General features: G+C 51.2%; 1 protein-coding gene across 2 annotated transcripts in view; it reads right to left on the reverse strand.

The window, feature by feature from the left end:
• Positions 1 to 15,118, reverse strand: part of SKOR2 (SKI family transcriptional corepressor 2) — a 52,877-nt gene extending 37,759 nt beyond the window's left edge. Inside the window, exons 1-2 of one of the 2 annotated variants that reach the window (XM_059409611.1) lie at positions 14,856 to 15,118; positions 1 to 2,505 (exon numbers count right to left, since the gene is read on the reverse strand). The exon at positions 1 to 2,505 is cut by the window's left edge and continues 143 nt beyond it. In XM_059409611.1, the coding sequence (XP_059265594.1) occupies positions 1 to 2,455 (2,455 nt within the window). In that variant the 5' untranslated portion in view covers positions 2,456 to 2,505; positions 14,856 to 15,118. Of the gene's footprint in view, positions 2,506 to 4,617; positions 4,927 to 14,855 lie in introns of those variants that run through there. The other variant, XM_059409610.1, reaches the window with a different exon arrangement.
• Positions 15,119 to 16,267: the final 1,149 nt, after the last annotated feature.

Raw genomic sequence — 16,267 nt, forward strand, 5'->3', positions numbered from 1 at the left:
TCCCGTCCTCCTGAAGCAGCCTGGAGGAGTTCAGGGCGAGTGGGAAAGCGCCCGGCGCGGCCGGAGCGCGGTCCCGGCTGCTCCCCTTCTCTGACAGCCCTCGGCCCTGGAGGTACCGGCCGCCCCCGACTAAGGGGTCCGCTAGCAGGACTCCCGTCTCCTCGTCTTCCTCCTCCTCCTCCTCAGGGTCTCGACCTTCCTCCTCCTCTTCTTCGCCCTCGGGGGGTTTGTGGCCCTCTACGTCCACCTCCTGCTCTTCTTCCTCGTCATCCTCGTCCTCGGAGCTGTCCTCGCTGGGGTAGCTGCAGCTGGTGCCCCCGGGGGACAGAAGGCCTCGGTGGTGCGGCTGCAGGGCCAGCGGGGGCGGCGGGGGCGGAGGCGGCGGCGGGGCCGGGTGGTGGCGCTCAGAACCCGGCTCGTCGGGCTGCGGGGGCAGTAGCAGCAACGGCGACGGCGGCTGCGGGGGATGATGGTGGTGGTGGTGGTGCGGCTGGTGATGGTGGTGGTGGTGATGCGCTTGGGCCGAGTGTGGCGCTCCCGCTGACGCCCCGTGCAGCTTAGCCAGGCTCTCAGCGTCGTCCTTGCCGCCCACCGGCCGGAAGGCGCTCGAATGGTGGTAACTGCCTCCGCCTGCCTTGCGGCCCTCCAAGAGGTGCGGATGGTGGGGTGCGGGCACTCGGGCTCCCGCGGGGCCCGCTCCGGTGGCCGCGGCGCCTGCACCCGACACGGCGCCGGGGTCGGCCGGCGGCGTGGAGCCCGCGCTGCAGTCCCCACCGCTACCGCCCGGGGGCGACTCGAAGAGAGGGTCGCGGGGGCCCGTGCCCCCAGCAGGAGGCGGAGGGCCGGAGCCCGGGCCGTTGGCTACCACCGGAGGGGGCTGACCCGGCGGGGGCGCAGCGTCTGCGCTCCCACCCGCGCCGCCGGGCTCAGCCAGGTCCAGGAAGGCCTGGCGCAGGAGGGCCGGGCTTTCTCCAAGCGCGCAGCCGAGCGCCGAAGGCGGCTGGGGCGGGGGCTGTAGGTAGGTGGGCACTGGAAGCCCGCCTGGGGTCCGCGGAGGCCAGAACATGCAGAAGGGCGGGTAGAAAGCGTCCTTGCGGCCCGCGGGCCAGAAGAGGCCAGACAGGCCGGCCTTCGGCGCTGCGCCCGCACCGCCCGCGCCCCCCAGGGCCTCGGCCGCGGCGCCCGCGTCCTCCTTCTTGTGGCACAAGCCGAAGGCGGCGGCTGCGGCCGGGAAGGTGTAGGGATGCGGGAAGAGCCCCCCGCAGCCCGGGAACTTCTGCAGCACTCCCCCAAAAGAGCCCTTGCTGGGCACCGGAATGACCGGGTAGCTGCGCGGGCCTTTGGCGCCAGCCGCCGCGCCCGCGCCCGCGCCGGCGCCAACGCTGGTCACGCAGCCGCCCCCGGCGCCGCCCCCTCCCGCCCCGGCGCCGCCAGAGGCCGCGGCTACCGAGAGGCTGGCGGCGGCGGCCGAGAGACTGGCTGCTGCCACGACGGCCGCCTCCTGCAGCGAGTCGTCGTCGTCGTCGAAGCGCGGCCGCTTGTGATGGGCGTGGGGCGCGCCAGCTAGCTCTGCCAGGGGTGGAGGCGGCGGCGGGGGCGGGGGCGCCCCCAGCAGGTGCGGACCCAGTAGTCCCCCGCCTCCAGCCACCGCAGCTGCCGCTGCCACGGCGGCCGCCTTGACGGAGCTGAGCGGGTGGCAGGCGGGGTGTGCGCCCGGCTGGGGCAGCGCGCGCTTTCGGCTGCCGCCGTTGAACATGGCCTTGACATCCTCCCAGGCGAAGACTAGCTCGTCCTGGGGACTCTTGTCAGTGAGCTTGAGATGACGGCGCCACGAGTTGAAGTTGGCTGCGTCCGGCTGCGTGTACTTGGCGTCGGGCGTACGGTGCGAGTGGAAGATGAACTTGTTGGGTGAGAAGTACATGTTGCAGTAGCTGCATTTGATGCACTTGGCGCGGGAGCTGTTGTAGCGCGCGGGAATGAAGCTACCGCGGCAGCCCCAGGCGCACTCGTGAGACACGTCGAAGGCGAAGTTGTCGGGCAGCTTGGGGGGCCTGTTTTCGCCAAGGAACGACTTGCACAAGCGCTCGGCTTCTCGCTTGGTGATCATCCCGCAGCGGCGCGATGAGATAGGCATGGCTCCGGCGCGCCGCAGGATCTCCAGCTGCACCGGCGTACACTGCACGCACGTGATGCCCAGCGCCACACGACGGTTGTGGATCTCGTTGTAGCTGAAGTTCTTGAGGAGAGTGTTGGAGATCTGTGCCAGACACAGGCGCTCCTGCCCGTCGATCACCAACGACACGATGGGAATGCCGTAGAGGATCACCTGGCCCACCTGGTTGGGTTTGAGATTGGCGTGGCCTGGCCGCGGCTGGCTCAGCGCGTCGGGCTGGAAGGCGCTCGACGGCGATGCCAGCAGGATGTCGTTGGGCCCCGGCAGCGGGCTGGAAGCCATTTCCTCCGCGGCGAAAGCCCGGGCCCAGCCCTCCGGTTCTGTCTTGGAGACTGAAATGGAAAGGAGAAAGCGTTGACTAGGAGCCTTTTCAGTCTAAAACAGATGGGATGGGTTGACTTGCTAACTAAACAATTATAATGACTCCCTTGCTCTGGCTAAGACAAGATTAGCGCTGGGCAAAGGGACCAAGTTTCAGACACAGAGGTCACCCCGCTTAGTTGTCTTCAAGGTTGTCTGTTGGAAATGCAGGGGTTGGGAATTACTTTTCTTCTATTCTAAACATCCAAAGTAACTTAACTGTGGGTTTAAAAAAATGCAATCAATTCCTAAGAAACTCAAAAACTTATCCCCGATTTATAGACGCTATTAGAATGAAATGGCATACCTGCTAAAATTATAGAAAACTGGGGGTTGGTCATCAAAACCCCAATTTAAAAAGACCATTTACATTTGCTTAAAAATAGATTGATTTTGGTTAAAAAAATAAATCCAAAACTTTAAATAAGTGTTTTTTTGTGGTACTCGTGGTTTCGGGGGGGGGGGGATGCACTACTGCTCGAGACACAACTTATTAAAGCAAAACGAAATCCTTCCTCCCCCATCTTTGCCATTAGATATTTTGATACTGCAATTAGAATTTTTTTTGAAAGATAGGAAAATGTACAAAGCCATATGCATGATTGCCCAAAACAGGCCATCTTACTTTCAATCTTTCAAAAGCCACTTGCTGAACTCAGTGGTTCTGGTCCCAGAGATACAGTTTCAGAGGATGAAGTTGTAGATGTGTAGGCATTGAACAACTGTTTTCTGTCATTTCATGACAATGAACAAATAAGCACAGGTGATTTTGTGAAAGCCCAGAAACTGTGTAAAGAAACTAACAATTTGTGGCGATCATTACTGGCGGGCTTTAAAAGACCAATTTCATCGTGAGATGAACAACTTTCTGTGACACTTCTTTTTCTGATCTAGGTAGATATCTCTGTATCTGTAAGAGGGAAAAGCTGACCCATGGTTTAGATAATTCCTGGACCAGGTAATCCGTGGGATTGTTGGAAGCAGAAGCCCGGGGTTAGGCCTGCAGTAAAATTTCTATCTTCTTTGGTCACTGGGATACCATAAAACGGGGAAATATCCAGTAAATTGAAAACACACAAAAAGCAAGAGAAAGAAATCTTTGCGATAAACGCTGCTAAATCAAAACCAAACAAAGTTGTTCATAACCTAGGAAAACAAGACAGTGACCTTTCCATAGCTACATGACATGCGGGGTGCCGCTGCGACCACTACCTTTTGCCCTGATAAATCACCGATGGCCGGAAGCATTGCCACTCCTGGCCAAGTACACTGGAGTTTGCTGTACAGCGATTTCCTAGATACTATCTTACCCTTTCACCCAAATTGCCATGTCCTTGCCCTCTCTGGACCCCTGCGACATCTATCCCGATGCCTTTGCCCTGCTGCCTCCTGGATCCTCAGCTCTCATTACCTTCCGCGGCCTCCAGGAAGGCTGAACAAACCTCGACGCGATCAAACGAGACGAGAGCCTGGCTTGTCACTTCGGATGGATCAGAGACAATTTTTTCAGGGGACAGGGCGTTAAATGGCAGTTCAAGGCGCAATGTGATACCTGGGCCTAACATAACCGGCCCTAGCTTCACCAAATGGTCCTTCAATGCTCATTTCCCTTCCAAACCGGGTTCTCGGGATCTTAATAAGACCCTGGGATAACGGGAACTCTCGTTGCGGAGCAACGGCGCTCCGCGGGCCCGGCCCTGGCGGAGAGTTGACTTTACGTTCGAGACCCGCAATCTTAGCAGCTGTAGACTGGGCAGGGTGCCTCCACCTGGGTGTCCTCCACTGTCACCCCAAACCCTCCCAGAAACTCCTGTAAGAGCAGAGACAGAAATAAGAGGGTTGAGGTTGGGGGGGTGGTGGTTAAAGCGGGTCGGGGGAGAGGGGACGAAAGTTAGTTGACCCGATAATGGAAGCTGGCGAACTTGCCTGTCCGACTCAGGAGCCAGCGACCCCCAACTTAACTCCCCTGGATCCCAGACCAGCCGCCACCGCAGCCCGCCGCTGCCCCTCAGCGTAACCCGGAACACCCCGCCGCTGGGACGCTCAACTGTGTGCAGAGGCAGGGCGGGCGGGTTCAGCAGTACCTGGTAACCCTTAGGTGTCTTTACGCGCGTGGCTGCCGGCCCATCTTCCGAGGGCGCTCGGAGGCGAAGCATCCAAGCGGGTCCTCGAATCCAGCGGGCGGGACTCCGGAGGGCTCCGTGTGAAGATCCTGGCGCTCGTCGGCGCTAATGGCGCTCGAACCCGGGCCCGGGGAGAACGACAGCCTGAATTGTGGCGGGGCGTCCCCTCGACCGCCGAAAGTGTGGGCGCGCGGAAAGCCGCGGCAGGCGAGCCCCAGGTGGAGCGCAGTCTGACAGCGCCTTTCTCTGTCTCTGAACTCCTGTCGGACCGAGGGGACGCCACCCAGCGGGCAAGGTGACGTCACCGTCTCCCTGACACTCCACATTAAAGGGCTGGCATGTTACAGGGTGGGAGGGGGGAGGAAAAGCGAGATCGAGCCACATCGAGATCCTTTCTCAGCAGGCAAGAAAGCTAACACCTAACCAACCCTCAATTGACAACAACCTCTCCAACCCCGGAGCAAAAAACGCAGCCAATAGTGCTTGTAGCAGCAGATCTGATTTAGGAGTCGAACAGTATGCGTGCATCCTGGGGACCTGGATCCAGGAGGCCCCGGATTGTAGAAGGACGTCTCTAAATTGACTGTATCCCTGCCCGTTGCTGTCCCCTCCCCTTATTTCTCCGAGCCCCCCTCCTTCGTGAATGATTCCTCTGGTTCACGGTGCAAAGCAGTAGCCTCACTGTACCTCCGAAGACAGAGAAACCACAGTCAGCTGGAGAATAGATTAACTTCATTGCCTCTTTTGAAACACTGCGAAATGAGAAAAAGGGGAGAAGTTCTGTGTGGGGTTCCCAGTCTAGAAACTTGGAAGGAAGCATGAAGAGTGTCCTTGCTTTTTAGGACAAGATACAGAAGGTCATTGCAACATTTTCTATTTTAGAAATCGTACAGTTAAGTAAGGACCCCAGTGAGTGTGTGTGTGTACTCATCTATCAACTCATTCAGAATAGTTCTCTAATCCATTTTTTAAGACCCATGCAGGCCACCTCAGCGTAAGGAAAAGGCGAGTTTGGAAAGCAAGGAGGCCCCCAAACCTGACCCACATTGAGCAAGTTACCAATTCTCCCAGAAAAGTAGATTCCTCCAGGAATGTAGGATCATATGTAAAGTATGTAGGACCATACAGAAAGTAAAGTAAAATAAAATAAAATAAAATAAAATAAAATAAAATAAAAGCTGTCAGAATGAGAAATAACCCTTTGCCATGGCTTCCCCAAGCTGAGACATACCCTAAAATATAGTGAAGTGTCAGTATATTGTCTCTTAACTGATCAGGTGTCAGGAGTCAAAATGACTATCCCTAGTTTATCAAAAAGGGAAAAAACTATCTATTTGCAGGATACCAGCAGGGGTTGGGATTGGGAATCGTTAAAGTTTTTCCTTTAGTTTCGTAACTGAATTTTCAACTGCTGCCTGGTAAACACACAGGCTTAGAATTGGGCCGTCTCATTGCAGAAGTGATCAAACAAACTTTATTAGCCAGGAATTGGGAAGTCCAAGCAGACTCCATCCTAGAGCATTAACAATGAACCACCCTACGTACAGAAGGGGAAATGAGCAATTTTAACACTTTACCAAAAGTCAAGAAACCAAACAGAGTAGATCAAACAGAAAAGTGAGAGAAGTAGGATTTGTGCCTGTCTTAAATCAAAATGCCAAAAAACAGTTTCAGAGTTATGAAAATTTTGACTTTTGGGGGACATAATTTTTAAATGGCAGTGAAATAACTTTTTACCCATTTCCTGGTTTCTGAAGGCATTAGCTGCACCAGTTAGGCTCTGTCCAAAGGAACTGAAGTCACTGAAGTGCTCCCTCCCAATTGCCTCCCAAGCCCCTCATTCTTTTTTTTCTTCTTCTTTTTTTTTTTAAATTTATTTGACAGAGATCACAAGTAGGCAAAGACGCAAGCAGGAAGAGAGGAGGAAGCGGGCACCCCACTGAGCAGAAAGCCCAAAGCAGGCTCGATCCCAGGACCCTGAGACCATGACGGGAGCTGAAGGCACAGGCTTTAACCTGAGCTACCCAGGTGCCCCCCCCCCACAGCCTCCCATTCTTCTTCTTCTTCTTCTTCTTTTTTTTTTTAATAAACAAACATATAATGTATTTTTATCCCCAGGGGTACTGGTCTGTGAATCGCCAGGTTTACACACTTCACAGCACTCACCATAGCACATACCCTCCCCAATGTCAAGCCTCCTATTCTTAAAAAAAAAAAAAAGAAAGAAAGAAAGAAAAGAAAAAGAAAAGAAAACACATTTTGTGCCTCCCCAGCCCCTTAGCCAAAAGAGTGTCATGGTCATTCACAAATCTTTTCCCTCCTAAGGCTGAAGGCCTTGTGCTCTTCTGAAGGTTCCCGAGCCAGGCCTCTTTTTTCCTACATTCCCTGTCCCTTCCCTGGGGTCAGGGTCTCCCACAAAGCAAGGTCTGGCTTGCTTACTATTCCTAGAGCCCAGACTGCTAAAAAGAAAGTGTGTGCTGCTTGGAAAGGACGCCTGACAATGGAGTGGATTTTAAGACTTGAAAATGGGGGGGGGGGTGTGAAAAGTCATATCAACTCATTAATGTACCGCAAGGCACCATGGGATCTTTCCTTTCTTGTGGAACTGTTCTCATCTTTGTCCCAACCCCCCAAGCTTCTTTTCCTCTTACAGATCCCTATTTTGAAACATGTCTTCAAAAACACCTTTCCTCGAAAAGAAAAACAGGATAAATCTTTGTGTTCCCTCCCACCCCAAATTACCCTGAGGAGTGAATCCACACTCAATGGTACCTCTAGCCACCTCCTTCCCTTAATTTGTACATTATTTTGGGGGCTTACTGCCACACAAGTCTTTTCTTTTAATGCAGTAACATTTCACTGAAAAGGGAAATGTGTGATGTTAGGTTAAGTACATTTACAAATAATTCTAAGACAGTGCAAAATTTTATTCCCCCAATGAGTCTGGGTTCCTGTTTGGGCTGTCAGACCAATTATATTTTTGGAAGGTGAAGGTGGAGAACAGTTGTTCAAAGCCAGACTCCATGTTTCAGGGAATCCGCAGTTGGACTGCGAAATTACATTTTGTTTACATGTTTTGAGTCTGTGAACAACTTTTTGCCACCCACAGTGTCTCTGACTTTTTTGCTTTCTCCTCAGTTTGAACAAGTTTCCTAGTGGTCTTCCACGGCCCTTCCATGTTCCTGTCTTGGGCCAGGGGTGCCTGATTCTTGTCAGTCCCTGTCCTCGCCCCTGGGACCATGGCAGGCTCAGGGAGGAGCCGGCGGTGGTGGGAGGCGGCAGGTCTGGCTGAGTTAATCAATGCTTTCCTATTCGAGCTGACATGCATTTTACACGTCGGGACTCTCCTCAGCCGGCTAATTGATTCAAATTGTTTTATTGGTTAAACTGGTGTCACCCGTTTGCATGATGTATCACCACACAGAGAAGAGCATTTCCACTCTCATCTCCGTTCCGGGCGGCTGCGGTTCACCCAGGCCAGGGACAGGTAAAGGAGCCCAGACACCGGACCCAAAGGAAAACCGCAAACCGAGCTGGTCCTCTCGGAACTGGAGAGGCGACGCCTGGATGCAGGCTCACGGGGCCGGCGCGGCAGCCTGGAAGGTGGTTTCCAGCTGCAGCTTTTAACAATTGGTTGAAGCGAACCCAAACCTGACCGGGGAGTCCTCCACTTTGGACGCAGTCTGTTTCCGAGCGGCGGCCGGCGGGGGGACCCTGCGGGTTCGATCCCAAGGCCAAAGCAGGGGCAGGAGCTGTTCGCGGTGCTGACGCGAATTTACCGCTCAGAGGCGTAGCAGATCCTATTGCATTCAAAGCCCTCCCGGAAGAAGGCTCCCGTCCTGTAACCCTCAGAGTCCTAGATTAGGCTCCGGGCTCGACATTGGTTTTGAAGACTTAAAAGGCAGGCAGGGTGGGGGCACAGAAACATATTCCCTATTTCTGCCACACCTGTCCCATCTCCATGGATAGCATTTGCCTTGGCCCACAAGATAAAGGTCTCAATAGAAATTCACTACAATTACAGATACCAGATATTTTCTCTTCTCCAGCTTCCAGATTTGGTATTGGAGAACTCATGACAGTTACAGATAAAAGAAACATCTTCTATCCCTCGCATTCCTTCCCTCTTACCCCATTCTAAACTCTTAAGCAGAAATAGTACTGCTTCGGTGTCCCTGACATTGGTATTTCTGCATCAGGTAGGGCATTGATATTTGTTCCAAATCTGCAGGAGGAGATTCATATGGCCCAGAAGGAAACTGGAAGATTCGTAGAAATGGAAGGGACACAAGAATTCTGGTGTATCAGAATGTATGGATTCAGTCAGATAAAATGATATAAATCTCTCTTTGATCACTTAGTAGCTATGGAATTTTGCTTTTACGCCTAACCTCCCTAAGCCCCGATTTCTTCATCTGCAAAATGAGAAGATTGATATGTAACTCTCAGGGATGTTTGAGAATTAAATAAGGTAATATATGTAAAGTGTTTGGTGCACAGTAGTCATTTAATATATGGTAGTACCTTCCTCAGAGGATGAGGCCTGTACTATTGCAAGATAATATTAGAAACATTCAACAGTCCCAGAATAAAAGACATCAATGGCATTTTAGCTTAGTGGTGAGCAGAGAGGGAGCCAAGTTCCTTGGAGGAACCTTAGTCTCTTTCATTAGAACTTTATTGTGCCCCTAATTGGTCTAGTGTTTATTTTGTGTAAGGTAGCCAGAACTACTGCTAGTGTTTGCTTAGCCCATTTAAAATACATTGATAATAAAAATTACCAATGAAAATGACCATAATGATAATTATTGCCGATAAACCCTGGTTCCCACTTTCCATCCAAAGGAGCTTTCTGCAGCCTGGCAAGCACAGCTCAGACTCCCTGGCTTTTCCTCCATTGCTCTAGCTGAAGTTACATGAAGCAAACCAAGGACGAGGAGCAAACTAAAGACTCATCCATGATGGCAGTCACGGAAGAAATGAAAAAAAAAAAAAAAAAAAGCCTCTGAGCATTCTGAGGCTGGCTCTTGTTCTTTGAGCCTTCTCCAAAATACTGTCTATAAACAAGGGCCTTTTCCCCTGGGGCCAGGGAGGGCTGAGAGAATTGCAGTGGGAGCACAAACATAAAAACCTAAACCACAACAGGGGAAAGGAAGGGAAAATGAACACATTTGCACCTGTATCCCTGCCCTGGTGATCTCTTGAGATCCTTGTGCACCAATGACTATGGAAATCAGCGAGAGTCCTTATCCTTCTTACAAACAACTGTAAGAAATAGACTGTAGGACAACGAACCAAGATTCAATTCTCCTTAATCAAAGGAAATCATTCTCACAAGAAAATGTGCCCTTGGGTAAGTGGCAGAGAAGGATCTTACCTTACTGGTTCACAGAGGCCAGAGACTAATGGAAGCATTTGCTATTGAACTTTCTTTTTTATAACAAAGAGTTCACAGTTCTTCACAAATCCTCACAAACTTATAAACACGGCAAGGTACACACATGTGCTCATAATTTACATGAAGTAATAAAATATGGAATGGAACATGTCCTTGGTGTACTTAGTGGTTATTTAGCAAATATTACTTGACCAAAATAAAATTCAAAGGCACACAAAATACCCGAGGACACACCTGTGAATGTGCATCAAAGAGGGACTCTAGCACAAGGAATAGCCCACTAGGATCTCTCCCTTCCTTCTCTTCTTTCTCTCTCTGTGCATGCATACACATATGTACCCGCCCCTTCCACTTCCCTCCTCCTCATATTAGCAAGGAGGGGGTCTTTTGAAATGGAGGTGGTCCCAGCTGGAAAACCCCAGAGCTCATTTAGATCACATCACTTCAGGCTTTTGTCTCTGCTTCTGAATAACCTAGGTCGCTACAACAAAAGGATAGGCATCTACATGGAGTTTTCATTGGCAAAGATGCGACTCAAAGATACTGCTATAATAATGAATAACGAGGCAAGATGCTTGCCTTTTTTGATTGCCACTCCTAAAGAAGGGAGAGGAGAAAAGGGGGAGAAAAAGAAGGGAGAAAGTGGAACAAGAAATAGAGGCTGTGAGAGAGGAAAAACCAAGGCAAGTATTTGGGTGGATTTATGCAAAAGACTCTAATTGTAGGAAGACTCCAACTATCACCAAGAATAAGAAATGTGGTTTGGGGCTTTTTTTTTTTTTTTTTTTTTTTTTAATATCTGGCTCTTTTGTTTCAAGGAAAAAATTTAAGAAAAAACTGAGACTGAAGAAGCATAAAGGGTGTGGAACAGGACCTTTTGAAGCTTGGAGACGGGACGCAGAGGAGTGGGTGTTGGGGGAGGGGGTATGTATTGTCTGTTGACATGTCACAGGAGAGAAAATGACATAGATACACATTTAACATCTTCCCAGCTGACACTGGTGGAAAGAACATTGGATTTTATTTCCTGGGGAAATGAAGGCATTTCCCTCCCTTTCCTCTTCTCTTTCCTCCCACCCCTCCCTGTTAGAAAATTTGCTACTTTGCCATTGAGCTTGATCCCATTAGCTAATACACTATTAAACTATCATGTGCTCTCTGGCTACCCAGTGATCATCATGCTTTCAGCGTTCCTCCTGCCTGCAGTCGTTAACTCAGTGGTAGCAAGAGGTGAAATTAGATATTAGCAAAATAAATCCCAGGAAAGAGGGGGGTAGAAATCTGAGTCATTGATTTTTTTTTCCCTTGAAAACATAGCAACCAGTGAACATTCAAAGGCATTTTCTATTTTGTGTATTAAAAAAATTTTTTTTTAACAAAAAAGGCTTTCTTCCTTGGGGTTAGGGGTTCAAAGTGAAAATAACTAACCAGTCCCAAACTTTTTCAAGATGTGTTATGATACCATCGACAAACTCTTCATGTTGGCAAATAATTAAATTTTCCATCTTTTAGAACTGTGTAACCTTGGGTGTCTTAGAAACAAATTGTACAAACAAACCGCGGAGATGAGCACTGAGGGTTTCAGAGGAGATATAATGAACCAACTTTAATTACTAACTTGAAATTAAAAATGTAATATACAGATTTAAATTTATTTTCACCTAAATTGTGTATAAAATTATATGGCTTTTGCAGGCTAAGAAATGCTTTGTAACCAGCCATGCTACTAAAAAGTCTGAAGTAGTTTCCAAAACTGAGTTCCCAGACTCACACAGTAATAATGATACATTTATCATTACTGATGACCACCTACTGGGTAATTATTGCTTTGTTACTACTATTACAATCAAGAGATTTCTTTATTTACTGTTAACATTCACTTAAAACTGAATGTTAATGACTGTTTTGAATTCACCAAAGAGAGTTTTCTGTTATATTTCAGAAGTACTTATGTTCTGGTTCAGAAATGGAAAACCATATTATAACAGAGTGGAAGGCTGGGTGAACACTTGGCTCTCACCCTCTCTTGAGAATGAAAACAGCATTCTGAGGAATTCTGGAGCAAAATTTTCCAGCTCAGAGTTGCAAAAGGTTAACATAATGCAACCACTTGACTTGTGCTAATTATGTAAGTATTTTATTACAGGAGATTCATTCATTATTGATTCTTGTTTGCAGTAACTTCCTGCTTGGGGGAGTTATATTTTATATGAGAAGTAAACAACCCATGGCTCCAGGCTATCCACCCCCTAACTCCCTAGATCTGATTTCCTCCCACCCCTTTGTCTAGTTTCACAATTCTCCTGGGTCTCTAGTCCCTATTGAAGAAGGGAGACAATTCCCTAAAACCTCCCTATTCTCTCTTCATTTCCCTTCCCCACCCAGAACTTCCCAGTTGTTAGAAATGTAAAGCTCAGGTTTTGGAGAGTGTTGGATTGGGGATGAGGTTGGCAAGAAAATAAAAGCAATTCCAGTGTTTTCTTTAATATAACATAAAGAGAAGAAAGAATGTTCATTTAAGGGGCGCTTGGGTGGCTCAGTGGGTTAAGGCCTCTGTCTTCGGCTCAGGTCGTGATCTCAGGGTCCTGGGATCAAGCCCCATGTGGGGTTCTCTGCTCAGTGGGGAGCCTGCTTCCTCCTCTCTCTGCCTGCCTCTCTGCTTACTTGTGATCTCTCTCTGTCAAATAAATAAATAGAATCTTAAAAAAAAAAAAAAGAATGTTCATTTAAAAATCTAGGGTCCAATTTTCCTTTCTGGAAGCTACCCACAGCTCCCAGTCCAGAAAAGCCAGGATGACCTTTGGCATATCCAGAGGTCAGGAGCTGATCATAAAGGAAGTAGGCGTGGTAGAAGCTGTTAACCAATGGAAAGGCTCAAAAAAGAGGCTCCGGCCTGCCCCTAAAGCAAAACCCGATCTCACAGCCAGTGGTTGGTACAGTCTCCAATATCTTCTACCCAGAGCCTGTGACAAATTGCACTAGGAAAAGCATGGCTTTGCTTGTGGGATGGCCTAAGGAGTCCTTGTGAAGGATTGTGCTGGCTGCCAGGCTGAGGCGCCTTCAGTACTTTCACTCTAAAAACAAGCACTGGCCATTTGAGGCAGACTGGTGAGAAGCCAGTGTTTCCTAGAGGGATCAAGAGGCCCTGGCACAGGCCTCCAAACTAGGAGCAAGGGTTTCCTTTTGGGCTTTCTTCCATGTTCTGAGACCCCTGCCCAAGAGTCTCAGTTCAGCTAGGATGGACACAAGGTGCCAGAGGTCAGTATGTTTAACTTTCAGAAGAAGTGAGGAATTGGAGATAATGGAGAGGCAGTGGAAGAGCATGGAGCAGCGTGTGTGTGTGTGTGTGTGTGTGTATGGGCGCACGCGCGTGTAAATACCCTGTTCCTCCAGGTTCTGGTGTGGGCAGATGGAAAAGAGAAGCTTGAAGTTGGAGTCCCCAGACTTTGGATCAGCCTGTAAAGAATGATATGGTACAATCTGGGGTCGAAGGGGGTGGTTTGGGAAGGTGCCTGCAAATTATTTGGGATTGGGCAGGACCTGCCACAGGCCTGGACAGAACTGACAGAGTTCAAAGCCCAGGTTCATCCCTGGGTCTCTACTACTTAACCTAGAATTTTTGCACTTTGGACCTGAGTGGAGGGAGGGGCGGAGGAGGGCGCGGGGAGGGGGGCACGGAGGCGCAGGGATGACTTGATGTTCCAAGGGCTCTGGGAAGATGAGTCCTGGGTGGAAAAGAGGGGATAGGGAAAGTGCCGAGACCGGGGCCTGCATGGGTGCTCTGGCCTTGGTCAGCACAATCTCGGTTCCCCTGGGCGCCTTCGCTCCCCGCTTTTACCCCAGGCCTGGGTGGAACCGTTCTGCGTGATCTACGGTGGAATGCCGAATGCCGTTCCCAGCAAGGCCTCCTTAATGGTCCTTTAACAAACTCTTCGATCTCTCTTTGGCCGCCCTGGCTCTCTCGCCGGCCTCCTCCCTCTTCCCTTCTCCACTGCCGCCATCAGTTATTTATGACCGGCGTTAATTATTCATGAAAAGAGAAAACTCCGGCTTTGGGAACTTTTCTAGGAGCCTTTGGGGGGGGGGGGGTTCTCCTTTTTCCGACTCTATTTGGTCGGATCCTGCTGTGAAGTGGTGACAGGGAAGCCCAAATGGTTGGACCGAGGACACAGGAAAAGCGGGGAGAGCTGGGGGGACTGCACCCTTGGTGCTGGTCAGCTCTTGCCTCTGCCTGAGCGGCGTAAACTCCTGGAACCCGGAAGTTACCAGGCGCGCTCGCGGGAGTCGCTGTCCTAGCTTGGAGGTGCTGAAACCGCGCCGCGGGCGGCCGGGGTGTAGGCGCGAAGACGCTGCTGCAGTCCCAGGCGGGGTAGCCTCTTTCCACAATTCTCCAAAAAGTCTTGTTTGCTTCTTTCTCTATCTTTTTCTATACGGCCCCCCCAACACACAAGTGACACTAGGACGCTGTAACCAAAGATTAATTGCCTTAATCAAATGAACCCATCCTCTGCAATTAATCTTTTAGCAACAAATTAGAGACAATTCACCTGAACCTCCCGGGTCAGATAGAGAGAGGAGATGGAATGGGTGGGGGATGGACCGGGTGGGAGAATTTGAGAGAAGCCACAAACGATATGGAGTGAGGACTTGGGAATAGGTGTGCTTTTAAGGCGGGAGGGGAGGGGTGGAGGTAGGGGTCAGCGGGGGGGTTTGTACCGGGGCCGGAAGTTCCTGGAGTCCCTTTCAACCCAGTTTTTTCCCAAAGGAGGGAAGGCCGAGGGCGGAGGCCGAGGCCACTTACCTGACTGCACTGCCCTCGCGGTCTCCGGCCCTCCGCGCTTGGTCCTCCCCGCCTGCCTCTTGTTCCGCGGCTCCACTGCCGCTCTCTGCCTCCCGCCGAGCCTACCGCCTCCCCAGCGCGGGATCCGCCTCCGCTGCCCGCAGCCCGCGGTCCTCCTCACTCCTGCTTGCGGTCGGGTCTTCCACCGCGACTCTGTCCCGTCAGCCTCTCCCCTTCTCGGCGGTCCCCTGCAGCCACCCAGCTCTTTCCACTCCTCTCCTGGGCAAGTTCGTAAGTTTGGGGGTGAGGGTCGCTCTCCTGGCGCCCAGCTTCTAGGTTTAGCTAGCTTAGATCCGCACCCCCCACTACCCAGCTCAGACCTAGATCTCTGACGCCGCCTGTTGGTCAGGCAGGGCAGGGCAAGGCGAGGAGTGCTGCGCCAGCCCTAGCCCTCCACCCCCGCCTTTCCACGCCCAGTGGTCTAAACAGCAGAGAAACTCGGGGAGGTTTGGAGGCCTGATAATTGGAGTGGGGCCAGGGGCAAAAAGGAGCAATTTGCCTTGGGGGCGTGCAACCCGGGCTGGCAGCTTGGGCTCCCTGCCAGGAGAAGGGTTATCCCAGGGCGCGCAGGTGCGCCTCTCCGGTGCCGCCCTTGGGCAATTCACTACCAGCAGGGACCCCTCCTCCTGTCCCAGTCCCCGGGGAGGGACAACCACTCGAGGTGAGGTCCGGCGGGAGGGGGGAGTCCATAAGAAGCACGGGTCAAAGGCACCCACTGTGTGTCTCCAGAACGGACGTGTGTGTGTGTGTGTGTGTGTGTGTGTGTGTGTTTTGGGGGGTGGGGCACTGGAGACAGGAGTGAGTTCTCAGCACAGCCAGGGAGGAAGTCTTTAGGGCCTTATATTGCTTTATTTTTTTTTCTTTGTTTTAAAAAGACTTTTATTTAAGAGAGGGACAGTGAGAGAGAGCACAAGAAGGGGGAAGGTCAGAGGGAGAAGCAAATTCCCCGTGGAGCTGGGAGCCTGATTCGGGACTCGATTCCGAAATCCCGGGATCATAACCTGAGTCAAAGGCAGTTGCTTAACCAACTGAGCCACCCAGGTGCCCTCTTATGTTGCTTTAAAAAGACAAGTTAGCCGAATCCATCTCATTGTGAAGTGTCAGACCGCTTGTAGGGCGAGTGCGGGCTGGGCTTCCAGCGGAGTCCAGCGCTCCGGGCGGTGGTGGTGAGAATATGGGATACCGGCCGAATTCGGGAGGACTGAGTGGTATTACAAAGGTAGACTTTCGGGTTCCGGCCTGGTCCTTCCTTTGGCAACTTTCCAAGCGCCGGCAGCGCTCTCTGGGCCACTCTACCCTTGGAACGTATTGCGAAGCCTCGGTCTAGCCCTGGCTCCGTCAAAACATCCACGCAATAGAGGTCGTATCCCCCT

The sequence above is a fragment of the Mustela nigripes genome, chromosome 8, assembly GCF_022355385.1.
Source record: "Mustela nigripes isolate SB6536 chromosome 8, MUSNIG.SB6536, whole genome shotgun sequence".
NCBI classification, from domain to species: domain Eukaryota; kingdom Metazoa; phylum Chordata; class Mammalia; order Carnivora; family Mustelidae; genus Mustela; species Mustela nigripes.